General features: G+C 42.3%; 1 protein-coding gene across 1 annotated transcript in view; it reads left to right on the forward strand.

Annotated features, from left to right (window-relative positions):
* The window catches only part of IGF2R (insulin like growth factor 2 receptor), a 2,372,344-nt gene that overhangs the window by 1,232,574 nt on the left and 1,123,505 nt on the right, over nt 1-16,265 (forward strand). The window contains exon 20 of the mRNA XM_044074918.1: nt 2,439-2,540. Within this exon, the coding sequence (XP_043930853.1) occupies nt 2,439-2,540 (102 nt within the window). The remainder of the gene's footprint in view (nt 1-2,438; nt 2,541-16,265) is intronic.

A 16,265-nucleotide genomic window follows, 5' to 3' on the forward strand; every position in this document is an offset into this window, starting at 1 on the left:
TAATTTTCCCTTTTGGGCTATGAGACTGCAGCACTAGGTAGTAAGCCTACTTTGATATTAATGTTGTAAACTGTTTAGTTCATTAAGGTGATAATGGTGTGCTGGTTCTAACAAAGCAAGAGAATATTTTTTGATAAAAGATAACCAAGTTCAGCTTGAAGGAACCACTTCTTATTGTCTGTTCTTCTTTTCTTTTGGCTTTTCCCAGTTAGGAGTCGCCACAGTGGAACTCCGGTCTGCTAATGATTGGCAGTAGATTTTTACGGTGCCAGCTCGACGCCCACCCTTCACTGAAGGCAACCCCATTCACGCATGTCTTTCAAATGCCACTTGACCACGGGGAGGCCATGCAGACTCCACACAGAAGGCACTCCAGCTGAGAATTGAACGGAAGAACCTCTTGCTGTGAGGCGACAATGCTACTGCTGCACCACCGTGGCTTAACCACTTCTTACTGTCTAATATTCTCAAATGTCACAGGTGGTGCAGTGTGCTCTCTTTAAGATTGACTTAAGTTTTGGTGCACTCAGTGAGTACAGCAGCAGTAGCACTTGCTATCCCTGATAGACTAGCAGGGCTAATAAGGATGTCTTCTTCCCCCTTTTTTGCTTTATATTTAGAGCATTAGCAAAAAAAGTAAGTCTCAAAATTCTAGGTTACAGCTGCTGTGGTAATCAAGTAAAGTTAGTTTTATTTGCAGACGATATTATTTTGTGAGAAGGGAAAGACAATTTATGAAGAAACAATGAGAGGACATCTTTATGGCTCCCAAGTTTGCAGTAAAGTCCAGAAGGTTTAGGAGTTTTGCCTGGAAGTGTTTCCATGCGTATTGTTATACTCCAAGCATACTCAGAAGATTTTTCCTCAGGTAGACAGGAAATGCTGGAGTTGTGATAGGAAACAGGATAGGTAATTGGATATGTGTGCTGTGGGTAATGATTTAAAATGTCTAGACTCACAATCCCAAGTCTCAGAATGTGGTGACTGAATGACCAAATCCAGACTTACATATACCAAGTCAGAGGTTGCTGTTTCTGATAATAATCCCTTTTCCCAGAGGTGTGATGAGCTTGGAGCTAGTATATATAAAAGTTCAGGTTGGTGTGAAGCCTTACCCCTTGCATCTTGGGAGGTGGGGTGCAGGGTGGTTTGCTCACTCGCAAAAAAAAAAAAAAAGTTTAAAGGAGAAGAGTGATGTTCGGCATTCACTCCTGTCCTGTATTTTTGGTGGGGGGGGGGGTCCCAGCATTTTCAGGACTTGGCATTGTGAATTATGACATTTCAATACAAAACCTTTTTTGTGCAGTTTATCAAGTTGGCAGATGTTAAAAATTCCCTGCAGAGTACTTTAACAGAAATGTAGGGATGCATGCCTAATGTTTGTGGCTTTGGCTGGCGTATGTGAATTGCCTACAAACAGTAAAGCCTTAACTTGTTTAATGCAATTGGCAGCCAAAAAACAGGTAGTAGAAAATATAAATACATCTAAACCAACTGTCATTGAATTCTGAGTATTGTAAAGGAGGTAAGAGGTGTGGGATCTTTAGAAAAGAAGAGTAAATGACATATAAATAAGTAAAACGTGTGGGAACAATACATGCGGAATAATTTTCAGGAGGAGTGAAGTTTAGGGGAAGGCAGGAACTGAGGAATGTATTTAATAGTAGAGTGAATGAAAGTTTTTTTTAAAAAATAATTCGTATAATGCATGATAAAAATGGAAAATGTTACTGTAGTTTGTTTTTGTTTTGGTTAATGGACGGGTACTCATGTCACTGTTTAAAATGTGGTTTAGTAAAGATGTTTAAAAAACAAGCCAAAAAAAGCCATGGAGTAGTTGACCTGAACTGTTACTATGAGATACAGAGGGAAGAAAATGAGACATGGTGAGCAGCGTGACATCGCATGTCCAGGGCCATTTAATGATAATTAATTAATTAATCCCAAATTGTTCTCAGAGAGGGAAGGTTTTGTTTTAGTTTTCAAATGAGTTTTTTTATGATCTTAAAAGTAAAAGAATGTGAGAAACATTATACTGATATCCTTATTTCTGCTTTTTAATTATCTTGTGCCCGTATAACTTCAAGATCAATATGACTGTCAGTAAACACATTTGGATCGCTGTATTCCTGGTGTAAAATATCATTGCAGAGAAATCATGAAAACTGCAAAGCATCATTCATTTTTCCCCACAGTTTTACCCCCTCAAGAAAAAAAAAAGATGAAAGCATCCATTTGAGGATTTCCTCCAGCATCTGTCTGGATTTAAATTAATCTACTGCTGCAGTGCTCAGGTTTAATACTTTTTTGCATTGTTATATATCATTACCTGTCACAGTTTACCTAGTGTTACCCACACATCTACAGTTGGTTAATTCATACCTATTGAATACAGGAAAACCAAGGTATAACTGACCATTTTTTTGTTTGTTTTCTAGACTTGTTCTATTCGGGATCCAGACTCTGGCTTCCTATATAACCTGAATGCACTTACTTCTGAGAAAGGATATGTTGTTACTGGCAATGGTGTAACATTCAAGGTAGGACTTAGTGCCATTTATATGCTGCAGCTTACCAGTTTTTTTTTTCTGTTGGATGTTTCTGTCTAGTGATTGATGCCAGATGATTACACATGAGTGGAATTTCATTTATAAATATATTAATGATTTATTTCAGTTTTTAAAATTTTTCTCTTATTTTTCTGTCAGTAATTTCTGTGAAATGTACATGTCTTACTGTATATTTTCCATAAAGTATATCATGCCATAAATGTTTTCTCTACCTAGGTGTGTAAATGTTTAAAGATGGGCAGATTTTGATTGAGGTGTCTTGATGGTGGTTAAGATGGAAGAAAATATGTTTTTGAGGAAGGGTTGAATAGTGCAGCCATCATTGAGGACACAGCATTGCCTTCATAAGATGTAGTGGAAAGCAATATAATGAGGCTTTGGTCAAAAGATATGAGAATTGCTGCAAGTGTGCTTCTGCGTAAGTTAAGACAGCTGTCTACCATATTAATATATGCTAGGCAAATGGAAGGGTCTGATAGTGCTAGAATACCTAAAAGACCAGTGTGGTGCCATTTTGACACTGTAACAGGCGTGTTGAAATACATAAACAATTGAGGCTTATGGTTAAATGGTTTATCTTTGGCAGCAGTTAGCGTCTTGGGAGAATAAAGCAAGAATATGGAATATATGACTGAGATGAATGATGGAAGATGAAGGAAGACATCATTAGGAAATGAGAAATGGAAACCATATTGAAGTATTCCATTGGGAAACCAAGGCTAGTACAGATGTAGCTCATAGTTTCTTACCAAGCTTAAAGCTAAAGGAGACCATCAAGAACCACAACCACATCACCCAGGACTGGTGGGAGACATAACATTGTCCCCATTAAATAGACTTTCTCAGATTAATGGTGTCCCCATTAAACAGACTTTCTCAGACTAAAAGTGTCCCCCATTAAGTAGAAATTTCCAATTTGCCATCACCCATCCAGTTATCCAGAATAGTTTTAAAGGTTGGTATAAAGTAATATGCTTAGTAGATAAAGGCAGGTTATTCCAGATGAAGAATGCATTAGGTTAGGCATCTGTCATGTCATCCTGTGCTGTTAATGTGGGAGGGCAGATTTAGGTCTCTAAAATAATAGGCATTTGTTTACAACTTGTTCTGTTTGGGTGAAAGAATTCAAAGAATGCTAGGTCATTCACAGAATGGAAACCTAAGCAGAGATCACCCTTCAGGAGTCTGTATGATCCTGAGTAGATGGACAGATTTTTTAGTTTGAGAGTAGGTAAGGTACTGAGACCCTGAGATCTTTTTGGTGAGGAAACATTGAGGTGTATTGAGCTGGTTTAGGTGGTTGGCAAGGTACAGTGATGAAAGGTGCATTATATTCAAGTATGGGCCTGATAAGGGATGAATAGAGTGGGGATATAACTTCTGTAGACCTTGAGGAGACACCAGTGAAGGATAATCTGTGCAAGGTAGAAGAATTTAAGCACCACAGAGAGATGGAAGTCAAAGAAAAGTGTGTTACCAAAATACACCACTAATTCCCCCAATAACTGTATTACATATCAGTTGGATACTATCTACTTTATAAACAGTAGTAATGCTAGATTAACTAAAGGAAACTATGATGCTTTTTATTTTGGTGTTGAAGGTAAGCCTGTTATTAATACACCAAGTATTTGTGTAGTCCAACCCTTGCTGGATAATTTTGAGTATTAGTGTGATTTGACAAATGTCCCCAGTTTGAGATCATCAACAAATCAGGTTAGTCAAAGTCCCTTGATAACAGCTTTTATATCACAGAAGTATATACCAAAGAGGGGTTGTGGGAGATATGACAGCTTGGACAAAATGTCCAATACAAGTCTTTCTACTGTATATTGGCTGTGATTTTTTTTTTTCAGAAAAAAACAGTGATACAGATGTCTTGGTTTACAGAATTTAATAAAGAAATGCTGTAAATACAAGGTGAAGTGTAAGCATTCATTTCTTGTGATTATTATTGAAATGCAGATGTTTGTAAATGCTGAAACAGCGCTAGACAGGGTAATAGGGGTAGCTTATGTCCTGGATTGCAAAATAAAGCAATTGGCTGTGAAAACCCCTCCACCCAAGGACTGCAAGTAAAGGTGCATAAATTCATTGATAATCAAGAAGTAACAAGCTGATGAGCGGGGAAATGAAGATCTTGTATTCAGTGGGGAATACGAGAGAACTCCTTGAAGATTCATGCTCCCTCACAGGTTGTACGACTTGAGCATCTTGTATAAGACATGTATATTTAATTGTTACAATGTTTTGAATGTCTGAGAGCCTCTTTAGGAGTACAGGGGGGTTGTAACCTCTTTTTTTTTCGGGAGGCAGTGCCCTTACTTATAAAATGAGCAATATAAAATGTCCTTCTTATCACTGTGGATACATTGTGATTGAAGTTAAGGTTGTTGTCAACGTGTGTGCCCAGATCTCTCACCACTGACTGTGTGCTTAGGGTATTGCTATTGATGTTGTAGTTTGCAGGAACATCACCTTTGCTGAAGGGGATGATCATGCATTTTTTTGCATTAAGTTTTAAGACCATGACTTTGGCACCAGCCATTAGTCTGCATAAGACCTTCTTGCAGAATGTTGACATTGCTAAGGGTTTCAGTGATCACACCCAGTTTGCAGTCATCAGCAAACTTTGTCAGCCACAGGCCTTTAGTTTTAGTCTGTAGTTCGTAGAAGTAGATTCTAAACAGTAGGGGTCCCAGAACCGATTCCTGTGGAACACCACTGGTTACGGGTCTGCTGGAGGAGGTGGAGTTCCCCCATTTGGACTGTATGAGTTGTATCAGTGAGCTAGTTTGCAACCCATTTGACAATATATGGGTTGATACCCAGTTGGGTGAGTTTATTAATGATGTCTGAGTAGGGGATTGTGACAAAGGCCTTGTCTAAGTGTAGGTAGGCCATATCCACAGATTTGCCCTCGTTTAGGGCTTTGGTGACTCTTGAAGAAGTCCACCAAGTTTAACAGGCATGATCTCCACTTGACAAAGCCAAACTGGGAGGTGTCAAGTGTTTGGAGATTTCCTATATCTTTGTTAATAAGGTCCATGATAATTCATTTCATGACCTTGCAGATAAGGCTGGTCAGGCTAATGGGTCTATAATTCCCGGGGTCCATTGCAAAAGTCTATATAGACTGCTTGCAGGAGTGTGCATGGTGGGAGGGGGCAGTTTTTCTCTCTCCTTACACTGACTTTGGAAATGATATTTAAAAGGGTATGGAAACATTAACCATACCGTGCAAGGTAATATTGAAACTTGTGCTCACTGAGAATGTATAATTTTTGTTTATTTTTTTGTTAGTAAAGGTAGTTTATAATATGTGGACACGCTGTATTATTGTGTTAACAGAGGAGGGGACTTTCTGTTGCATTTTGAATAACATTTTAGGAGAATTTTGAGATTGTTTCCAGAAAAAAAAAATTATTTGGGTAATTGCTCTGATGTCCTTCAAGGATGCATCTGCAGTCATAACATATGGGTTGTCCTGCCTCAGGCAGCCCTTCGGTCGGCCGGATTCCAAAGTCTGGGTCTGGCCTCGGCTGATGTCGCACTTCACCCGACGTCATAGCTCCTGGGGTATAAAGGCATCAGCCGATGCCATTTTCCTCAGTCTTTCTTGCCGCGCGGTGCCCGAAGCAGAAGCTGTTCGCAAGTGCCGGTCGGTCAGATCCAGAGATTTCAGCTACCGAAGACTTCTAAAAAAGCTAAGTACCCCGTTGGGGACTCTTTCTTGCCTCAGCCAATGTCAGACAAAGTAAATAATTGTTTAACTTGTGGGAAACAAATACCTCATAAGGATTTCCACTCTTACTGCCTTCCTTGCTTAGGCCCAGACCACGACGTATCAGCTTGTTTAGCCTGTGCTTCCTTCAACCGACGGACACTTAGACGTCGGTCGGAGTTTGCAGAAGAGTTTTTTGGTCCCGCTTTTGCATATAAAATGCCGTTGGAGACTCCGACTACACATTTAGCCAAAAAACGCAAGGAAAAGGACCGACACTCACGGCCCGTGGTTTCGGCTGAAACCACGGTTAGGCCTACTGCGAGTGTCTCGGTTTCGGCTGAAACCGAGTCCTCGGTTCTTTCTTCTGCCGAAAGCATGCCTCCGACAACCGAGGCCATAGAGGCCCCGGCTGAGTCGGCTACAGAAATTCCTACCGAAGAAGCAGGCGCACAAGAATTGTCTGACACCATTCCGTTGGACATCTCTACTCCTGCACATGGGGCAGCTAGACCCCCTGCTTCTATGTCTATTAAGGCCTTCTCCAGGGCTAAAGCAGCTAAACTTTCCAAGGCCTTACCTACAAAAGCTCCCTCTCACAGACCTTCCTCAAGTTCTCAGATTCTCAGCCTTGCTGAGGACCTTATTTTTCTGATCAGGGGATCCAACCTCACCCAGGCAGGGCCTCACAACCTCCTCCTGAAAAAAGGCCTAGGACTGAACCCCATGAACCTCTCTCCTCTGACTATTCCTCGGATGGATCAGATTTATCAGACCATCAGGAAGGACCATACTCACCTTATGAGGATTCGGATGCAGAAGACTCCATTCCTTCTGCCTCCCCCCCAGAAGAATTTTCATTTGGGGAAACTCTACACTCAATGAGGGAACATTTCCAATGGCAGGGACAGGATTTTTCTGATTCTAGGAAAAGGCTAAGGACTTTTTTACACTTGTCACAGCATAGGCCTTTAGCCATACCACCTGTACTATTAGTTGTTGATGATGCATACAATGATGCCAGTTCTGCCCCTGATTCTCTTCCCCCGGCCCCTGCCAAACCTGACAGATATTACAGGGTCCCGGATTCTCAATTCCACTTGTATAAGGCCCATGCTGCAGACCCAGAAACTATTTCTTAGGGCCCTAAGGGTGTTACAGCTGCCACTGCCAAAAACCCCCTACCCTCTGAAAGAGAATCAAGAGCATTAGAGAGATGGGATAAAAAGGTTTATACATCTGCTACTCTTTCTGTCAGGGCTTTAAACTGTCAATTTCACATGATACAGTACCAGGAATTTTTGTTAGACCAGCTGAATAAAAAGCTTTCCTCTCCTGAACCTTTAGACCGTAAGTCCCTTCAGGATTTGGTACACAACACTCAGCAGGTCAGTAATCATTTCTTAAAATGTGGCTATGATGCACTGGAGGTTTCATTTAGATCAGCTATGACTGGAGCAGTGATTCGTAGACATGCCTGGCTAAAAGAGCAATCCTTGCCAGACCATGTTAAGTCTAAACTCCTAGATGCCCCTATGGAGAAACAAAGTTTATTTGGCTCCCCTGCACAGGAGGTTCTAAAGAATGTGGAAGAAAAAGCAAAATCTGTGCAAACAGTCAAGGATTTTCTGCAGGTCCAACCTCCGAGGTTCAGCAGAAATTGGCCTTCAAAGAATTGGTCCTTTCCAGACACCTCCAGAGCACAGAGAGGCAGAAATAGACGCCCAAGAGGCAGAGGTCAATCAAGGGGTGCCTACAGGGGTCGTCAGTGGCAACCTGCCAACCAGAGGAGTACCGCCACAGCTGCGACTGCAACCACTTCCACAGGACAGACACAATGACTTGGCTCTGATTCCGCCTACCAGGGAACAACTGGAAGCACCATTGGGCGGAAAGCTAGCTTTATTTTCAAAAAACTGGCATTGCATTACAGGAGACAAATGGACTTTGCAAACAATAGACAAAGGCTACAGGTTTCACTTCCACACTTTACCAAAAAAGAGAGGCATGCCAAACCTTCCACCAAGCCAGAAGTCAGAGGCTCTAAAACAAATCATCAACTTACTAAAGATGAGAGCAATAGAAAAAGTACCATCCATGGAACAAGGCCAAGGATTTTACTCCAGACTATTCCTTGTACCAAGAAAAGAAACTCAATGGAGGCCTATTCTCGACTTGTCCGCACTAAACACATATCTCATTGTACCAAAATTCAAGATGCTGACCCTACAGCAACTTCTTCCCATGTTGGGCAAGGAGTCTTGGCTGGTGACTCTAGATCTCAAGGAGGCATACCTGCACGTCCCTATATGACCAGATTGCAGAAGACACCTCAGATTTCTTGCAGGATCAGAGCATTATCAATTCTCAGCATTGCCCTTTGGCTTATCTACTGCACCCAGAGTATTCACGAAATGCCTGGCATCAGTAATTGCACATTGCAGGCTTCAGGGAATTCAGATCTACCCATACCTGGACGACTGCCTAATACAAGCGGACAACAAGACAAAAATAATAAAGGATTTGGCCTATGTCATGCAACTGCTGCAAGCCTTGGGATACACAGTCAACATACAGAAGTCAAGACTAGTGCCATCCCAAAGGATAACATTTTTGGGTGCAGAACTGGACACAATAACACAGATGGCTTTTCTCACAGAAGAAAAACAAAAGCAACTACCAGTCTACTTCATGGCATTGACAAGACAAACTCAGCTTACTGCAAGGAAAGTCCTGCAGGCCCTGGGTTACTTGGCATCCTGCGTAATCTTGATCCCACATGCCAGGCTGCATATGAGAAAATTACAATGGTACCTAAGGAATGTATGGTCTCAACACAGACACAGTCTAGAAACCATGATACCAATCATTCCATGCCTGAAAAAAGAATTCCTGTGGTGGGCTCAGGCCTGCCAGACCAACAGAGGGTTGCCTTTCCACAAACCACAACCAAGGCAGACCATCACCACGGACGCCTCAGACCTAGGCTGGGGGGCACACATGGAAGACAAGTGTATCCAAGGCCTAAGGTCCCAAGACCAGCTGAATCTACACATAAACCTAAAGGAGATGCTGGCAGTGAAGCATGCAATCGAGGCATTCAAATCATTCCTCCAGCAAGGACACCTGCTGATAAGGACGGACAATACCACAGTCATGTGGTACATCAACAAACAGGGAGGCACGCATTCCTACCCTCTATGCTGGATGGCAATGGACCTGTGGAACCTAGGCCTGAATCTCAACATTCAACTGCAGGCCAGATTCATACCAGGAAAAGAGAATTCACTAGCAGACAGATTAAGCAGAACTACCACGGATGCTCACGAATGGATGCTGCATCCAGACATCTTCAGAAACATAACAAAGAAATGGGGAATGCCAGAGATAGACCTGTTCGCCTCCCCACTCAACCACCAACTGAAGAAATTCTGCTCAAGAGAATACCACCCACAAGCCTGGAGGGTGGACTCCCTTTCTTTCAGCTGGAAGGCCCTGACAGTTTATGCCTTTCCACCTCTCCCATTGATGTACAAAGTTCTACTGAAGATCAGGGAGGAACAGCCAAAGGTAATTCTGATAGCTCCAGACTGGCCAAGACAGCATTGGTACCCGCTACTGAGAAGCATGTCTCGGACGAACTCATGGCCTCTACCTCTATGGCCTTTACTTCTAACGCAGAACAACTACAAGACACTGCATCCAAACTTGAAAACGCTGCAGCTAACTGCCTGGAAAATTGCATAAAACAAAACCAATCTGATTTATCTCAGAGGGTCAAGGACATTATCCTGGAGGCTCACAGACCCTCCACAAGGAAAACATACTCAGCCAAATGGAAGAGATTCCTCATTTGGAGTGCATCAAAGGGAACCAATGTCACACTGGCAAACCTAGCACACATCCTAGAATACTTAGCAGAACTGTTCCACAATGGCCTGTCCTATTCTTCCATTAAGATTCATGCTTCAGCAATTTCAGCAGAGTACAACATGGATCCTCCTGTCTTCTCTCACCCTCTCCTCAGACAATTTTTAAGAGTGATCAAAAATGTAAAACCTCCAAGGAAACCACCTCTGCCTACATGGGATCTCAATTTTGTGCTGGAAAAATTAACACTTCCCCCTTTTGAACCAGCAGCATCAGCAGACTTACAGTTCTTATCTTGGAAAACTGCCTTCCTTCTAGCAATCACTTCAGCAAGAAGGGTATCCGAGTTACAGGCATTAATGGCAGTGCAGCCTTTCCTTATCTTTCACCAGGATAGAGTGTCTCTGAGAACCAATCCTACTTTCATGCCAAAGGTGGTATCCAGGGTATCCTTGAACCAAGCTATTCACTTACCTACGTTCTTCCTTAACCCACAGAACAGGGGGGAAAAACTACTGCACACCTTGGATGTACACAGACAACTGCGCTGCTATCTGGACAGAACTAAGACCAGCAGAAAAACTGACCAGCTTCTGGTAGCATATGCAACAGGAGTGCAAGGAAAAGCAATTTCCAAACAGACAATTTCAAAATGGATAGGAAATTGCATTTGATTCTGCTACTCTTTTCTTGGAAAGACAACTCCTGAAAATATCAGGCCTCACTCCACAAGAGCTACAGCCACCACTACAGCTTTCCTACGAGGAGTGGCTACCAAAGACATTTTAGAAGCTGCTACTTGGAGCTCCATGCATACATTTGCCAAGCATTACAATCTTCCTTTATACTCCAGATCCCGAGCAGGTTTTGCAACTGCAGTTTTACAAGTGATCTTAACTACACCATCATTATCTTAGTGCCTCCTCCCCCAGTTTGGCTATGGTATTCTACCCATATGTTATGACTGCAGATGCATCCTTGAAGGACATAGTACAGTTTTGTACCTACCATAAATGTAGATGTCCGATAGGTATGCATCTGCAGTCAGGATTACCCACCCTCCTTCCCTCTGTGGTATTCCTAGGGTACTTACCCTCTCTTAGCTAGCTGGGGAATCTATTATGGTGTATTTGTTTGTATGTATATATGTATATATACTTTTTGCTTTCTACTGTTTGGAATTTTCTACTTTTATCCAAATTTAGCCTTCCTAGAGGGCACCTGGCATCTGGGGCAAGAAACACTGAGGAAAATGGCGTCGGCTGATGCCTTTATACCCCAGGAGCTATGACGTCGGGTGAAGTGCGACATCAGCCGAGGCCAGACCCGGCCGACCGAAGGGCTGCCTGAGGCAGGACAACCCATATGTTATGACTGCAGATGCATACCTATAGGACATCTACATTTATGGTAGGTACAAAACTGTACTTTACTATTATATCATTAAGTTTTCCGTTCTTTATATGTGTGAACATGAGAAGAGAATGCTTGAGAGGACATTTAAAAGACTTTGAAGTTAGTGTCTGAGGTCTGTAAAAGCTCTCGGCTAGCCCTTGATTTTGTAATGTTCCAGACCATCTGTCATGTAGCTAAATCTGCCATGATCTCTCTGGTCCAACACTAGACTGAGAGACTACAGCATGTCTCCAGCTTGCCTTTAGATGTGGATACTAAAGCCATGGATCTGGTTGGTAAGAGAGATTAGACCTCTGCCATTTTGAGCTTAGAGCCTGTACCTTTTTTTACCTGTGCAGATTCCAGTCCTCCCTATTTGACGAGGTAGTGGAGAATCATTTCCACCCTGAGTCAAGGCGTAGGTAGAAACTGGTCGAGACTTGTAGCTTCTAGAGAAGGTTTCCATATAGCTGACTGCAGTTGTGACTGATCAGATGCTGTAGCTGAGGCTGTTGACCTAGTTATGTGCCTGTGCACAGTGGATTAATTGATGCCCTCCTGTCAGAAGGAGGTGCCCAGAAATTCCTTCTGTCAATGTCTTTCAGAGAGAGGTTCTCTTTAGCCATCCTTGTCAGGACCTGATGGAAGACTTTATTGAATTATCACTTAAGACATAGGCAAACATGCATTAATAAAAAAGAAAACTAAAATTTTGAACTTTTTTTCTATTTAAATACAATACACCTCATATATATTTATTTGCTACTATAATCAGTCCAGCATTACAAAAAATATTGAATTCCTGCCTGCAGTTAAACCTCATCCCTCCTCCTCCTGAACACTATTATGCATGTACTGTTCCTGCAATTTCCATTTATTTTTATGTAATTTGCTTCCTCCCTTTTCTAAAGATCCTGCTTCCAGTTCTTTGATGGAAGACTTCTTAAACTGGATGAAGAATATCACCACTGATAATGTTTTTTGTAATTTGTGTTTAGCCCCCTCTACTTGTTCGTTGTCCAGGTGCAGATATTCCCAGAAGAGGAAGAAGCCTCCTTGCAGACTGAGGACTACCTTGAAGCATTACGTGGTTTTATCCCCTTCCTTGCTGTCTAATTCACCCAGTAAGATGAACTCCCAGTGATCCAACAGTTGCAGTCTTGTGTGTAGTCTGAGGTTGCCTGTAGGAAAATGGCTGTCATAGTTTGCCCCTGCTTGAAGAGCCATCAAAAAGGATCAGTTGATTGTGACTGACCATATCTTAATTTTTTAGGCTGTCCCCAGAAAGAACTGAGTTAGGAAAGCCCTTTATGCTGAACTCTTGCAACAAGCCCAGAGACTACTCCTGAAGGAGAATGCAGAGGCCTGCCTTCCTTCAGAATGTGGCCAGGGAATTTGTTTCTTTTTTATTTTTTTCTGGCTCTAAAAGCAGTGGATTGTTTTCCTTCCTGCACATTAGGTTTTGGGTAGTTGTGCCTGAGAGCTCTGTCTAGGAACATTATGGTAACATGCATGCAGTGCTTATTTTTGTGGTTGCAAGCCCTAGGTATTGACTTTGGAGGAATCTTCTATGCTTCCATCTCAGAGGACTGCCTATATTGGCATGAAGCTGGATACTTCTAGTGCTGGTCATTCCTGCTCATGGTAAGTATCCTAGAAGTCACCAGTTTATCAGTCTAACTGAAGAAGCAGTGAAGGGTCCAGGTCTGTCTTTTGTATGGTTTTTGGATGTAACAGTCACCAAGATATTCCCTGTGCTAGTTGTACATGTGAGGGGACTGTTGTTGCAATGGACTTTGGGGTGTCTGTTGTTGTAGAGCCACCTCATTTATGAATAATTTCTCCTGACATCAGACTTGTGTCCCTGAATGCTACAGTGGGTTTATAATCTCTATCACTCTCTAAACAGGCATTCCATTCCTATAGCTGAATTTGCAGCAGGTCCTAATGAAATATATTTCACTAGCAGAGTGAGAGTTCACCTCTGCCCTGCAAGTGATCATGAAGTCTGGTTTCTACCTGGTTAAGGAGATTACACATTTTCTTGATTGGAGAGCTATAAGCAGTCCTTGTAACCTTAATGGTCTTAGAGGAAAATCTAGTATTTGTATCCCCTACTAATTCAGTTCAACAGCTAGTCCAAACAAGGTTGCACGTTAAGCACCATTAATAAGGTGGTGAGCATATGGTAATAGCCCATGGACACAGAGGATTCATTCTCTTAGCTGTTCACATCCTGGGTGAAGTGAACTTCCTTTTGGAATTTGCATTATTCATCAGCTCTGTCTGGTAGTTGCTGAAACAAGATCCTTGTCTAGTTAAGATATGCTGTGCATGTGTAACTCTGGAAACTGACCTTTTTGCCAGTTAGGGGAATGCAGTATTCCCTGTTTTCTGCTTGCTGCAGTGAAAAAATAAAAACAGGTAGGATTTAAAGGATACATGACTTTATTCTAATGTACTCCTAGTCCCTCGACCAAAACTGTTCTGGGGAGAAGCAGCTGATAATGAACACAGAATATATAGTCTTACTGATTCAATGCCTCATTGTAAAATTTAGTGGAGGAATATCTAAGTTAACTCTTGCAACACTTTTGTGACTGAGAATATTATGACTTCAAACTCATAAATGCTTAATGATTCGGAAAACTCTTCTGATTCTAGCCAAGGCAGTTCCCAGTGGTTGGAGTGACCACTAGATGTCCTGTTCTTATGTTGCAGTATTCTTAACGTGAGGGATTCACTGTCAAAGGTGGTCCCGATGTTCAGCCAGCATACACAAGACTTTAACCACTGCATGGTACGTTGGATGTCACATGTAGGCCAGCAGCCAGCATAGGCCATAAAAGTGACACCCACACATACCATTTTCAGAACTTCTCTGCCGCCAGTCAGAATGCCATCTGTGGTCATCGGTCTGCTAGCCTGAGTTGTTTGCTGGATACAAGAAGTTTAGATAAGTGCCCATTCTGCTGTTTTGCTGTGAGGTTACATGTCATCCAAAAAGGGCAAATACCAGTGTGGAAGACAAATTCCACAGAAAGAGCCACGATCAGTGTCTGTTCTGCTTAGGGCCCCACCATGGCCATAAGTCTTGTCCTATCTGTAAAGTTTTCGTTCCCAAGACCCTACATAGCCATCTTTCTTCTCTTGAGAGTCAGAGACTGAAAAGGTTAGCTCAAGATATTATGGAAGGTACGTTGGGGTCTTTTGCTGAGCCTTCTATGAAGAAGGCTAAGAAAGTTAGTCCTGAAGCGTCAGCTGCTTCTCTCCTTCTGGATGTCTCACTTGAGGCCAATGGAGGCCTAGAGACTTGTCTGGATTTCTCCTCTGATTCTAAGTGAGTACCAAATCTGAGGCTGCAAGGGATCCTGCCATTGGCACATCCTCCATGGTTATGCAGACACCCACTTTGGACAAACGGGGGGAACCAAGGCCGATTATTTCAGAAGACCCTTGAGGTATTCTGCAAATTTTAGTAAGGAAAAACATACCAATGAATGTCATTGAATGTAGGCCTACATTGGGTCTCTCCTCCTTTCACAGGGCTGATGTTCCTGTTAAAGAGAAACAAAGCCAAACATGTCTCTGCTCCACAGGACCCACTTGTTGATTGATGAAGGCTTGGTCAATGCCTTTATGGCTCTTAAACCTACCTCAGGGTTTTCCCTTCCTAGCCCTCCTTTAACTTCTTCATGACAGAAAAGGATTAGAGTGCAGGATTCTTCTTAAGAAGATGATTTCTTAGAATATGAATCCTTGGCCTAGTGTGCTCAGCTTACCTCCTTCTTGGAGTATGCTCCCCCGAGGAAGAGTCCAATGGCACAGAGTCTCCTGATGAAGATATCACTTTTGGGGAGACTATTGCCTGGATGAGGGAGTATTTTAACTGGGACTGCTCTTAGGTTTCTGAGGTGCAGAAAAGGTGCAATGACTTGCTTCAAATGGATTATTCCTCTCCTTCAGCTGTGGCTCCAGTTTTACAAGCTTTTCTGATTCCTTTTCTTCTGCATCAAAGACTCCGGACTCTCAATCCCCTGCCCCTAAAAGGCCAGGCAGTTTTTATAAAGTTCCAGAGGAATGTACTTTTCTTTGCAAATGTCCATCAGCAGATCCAGTGACTGTTTCTGTGGCTGCTGATAAACCTTCTAGACTATTGCCATTCACTTCTCTTCTCCCTTCAGATAAAGAGAATAAGACCATGGAAAGGTTGGTGAAAAAAGTTTATACCTCGGCCACCCTCGCTTTCTGTGCTATCAGTTACCCAGCCCATCTAGCCAAGTGTGTGTGGCTCTCCATTCACAGGCTACTCAGCTTCTCTCTGACCTTCCAGAGTCAGAAGTCAAGTCACAGCTTTCATCATTTCTGGGAGCTTCCTCCCAGGTTGCATGTCACTCCATTAAATGTAGCGCTGATGCAACTGAAGCTTCTGCTAGAGTGGCTGCAATCTGGTTCTATTTTGAGGAGATACTTCTGGCTGAGGCTTCAACCACTTCCAGATAACTTTAAGGCTAAATTACTAGAGGCTTCCTTAGATGATAAGGCTTTGTTTGGGGCTACAGCAGCAGATTTGTTCAAGTGCATGCAGAAGGAAGGTAAAGAATTAGGAAAGAATTATAGGACCTAAAACACAGCTTTGTATCTCTGGTTTCTAAATTCCAAAAGAATTACCTAGCTAAAACTACTTTTGTTAGGAAACAATCTCA

The sequence above is a fragment of the Protopterus annectens genome, chromosome 1.part0, assembly GCF_019279795.1.
Source record: "Protopterus annectens isolate FY-2018-M chromosome 1.part0, PAN1.0, whole genome shotgun sequence".
In the NCBI taxonomy this organism is placed as follows: domain Eukaryota; kingdom Metazoa; phylum Chordata; order Ceratodontiformes; family Protopteridae; genus Protopterus; species Protopterus annectens.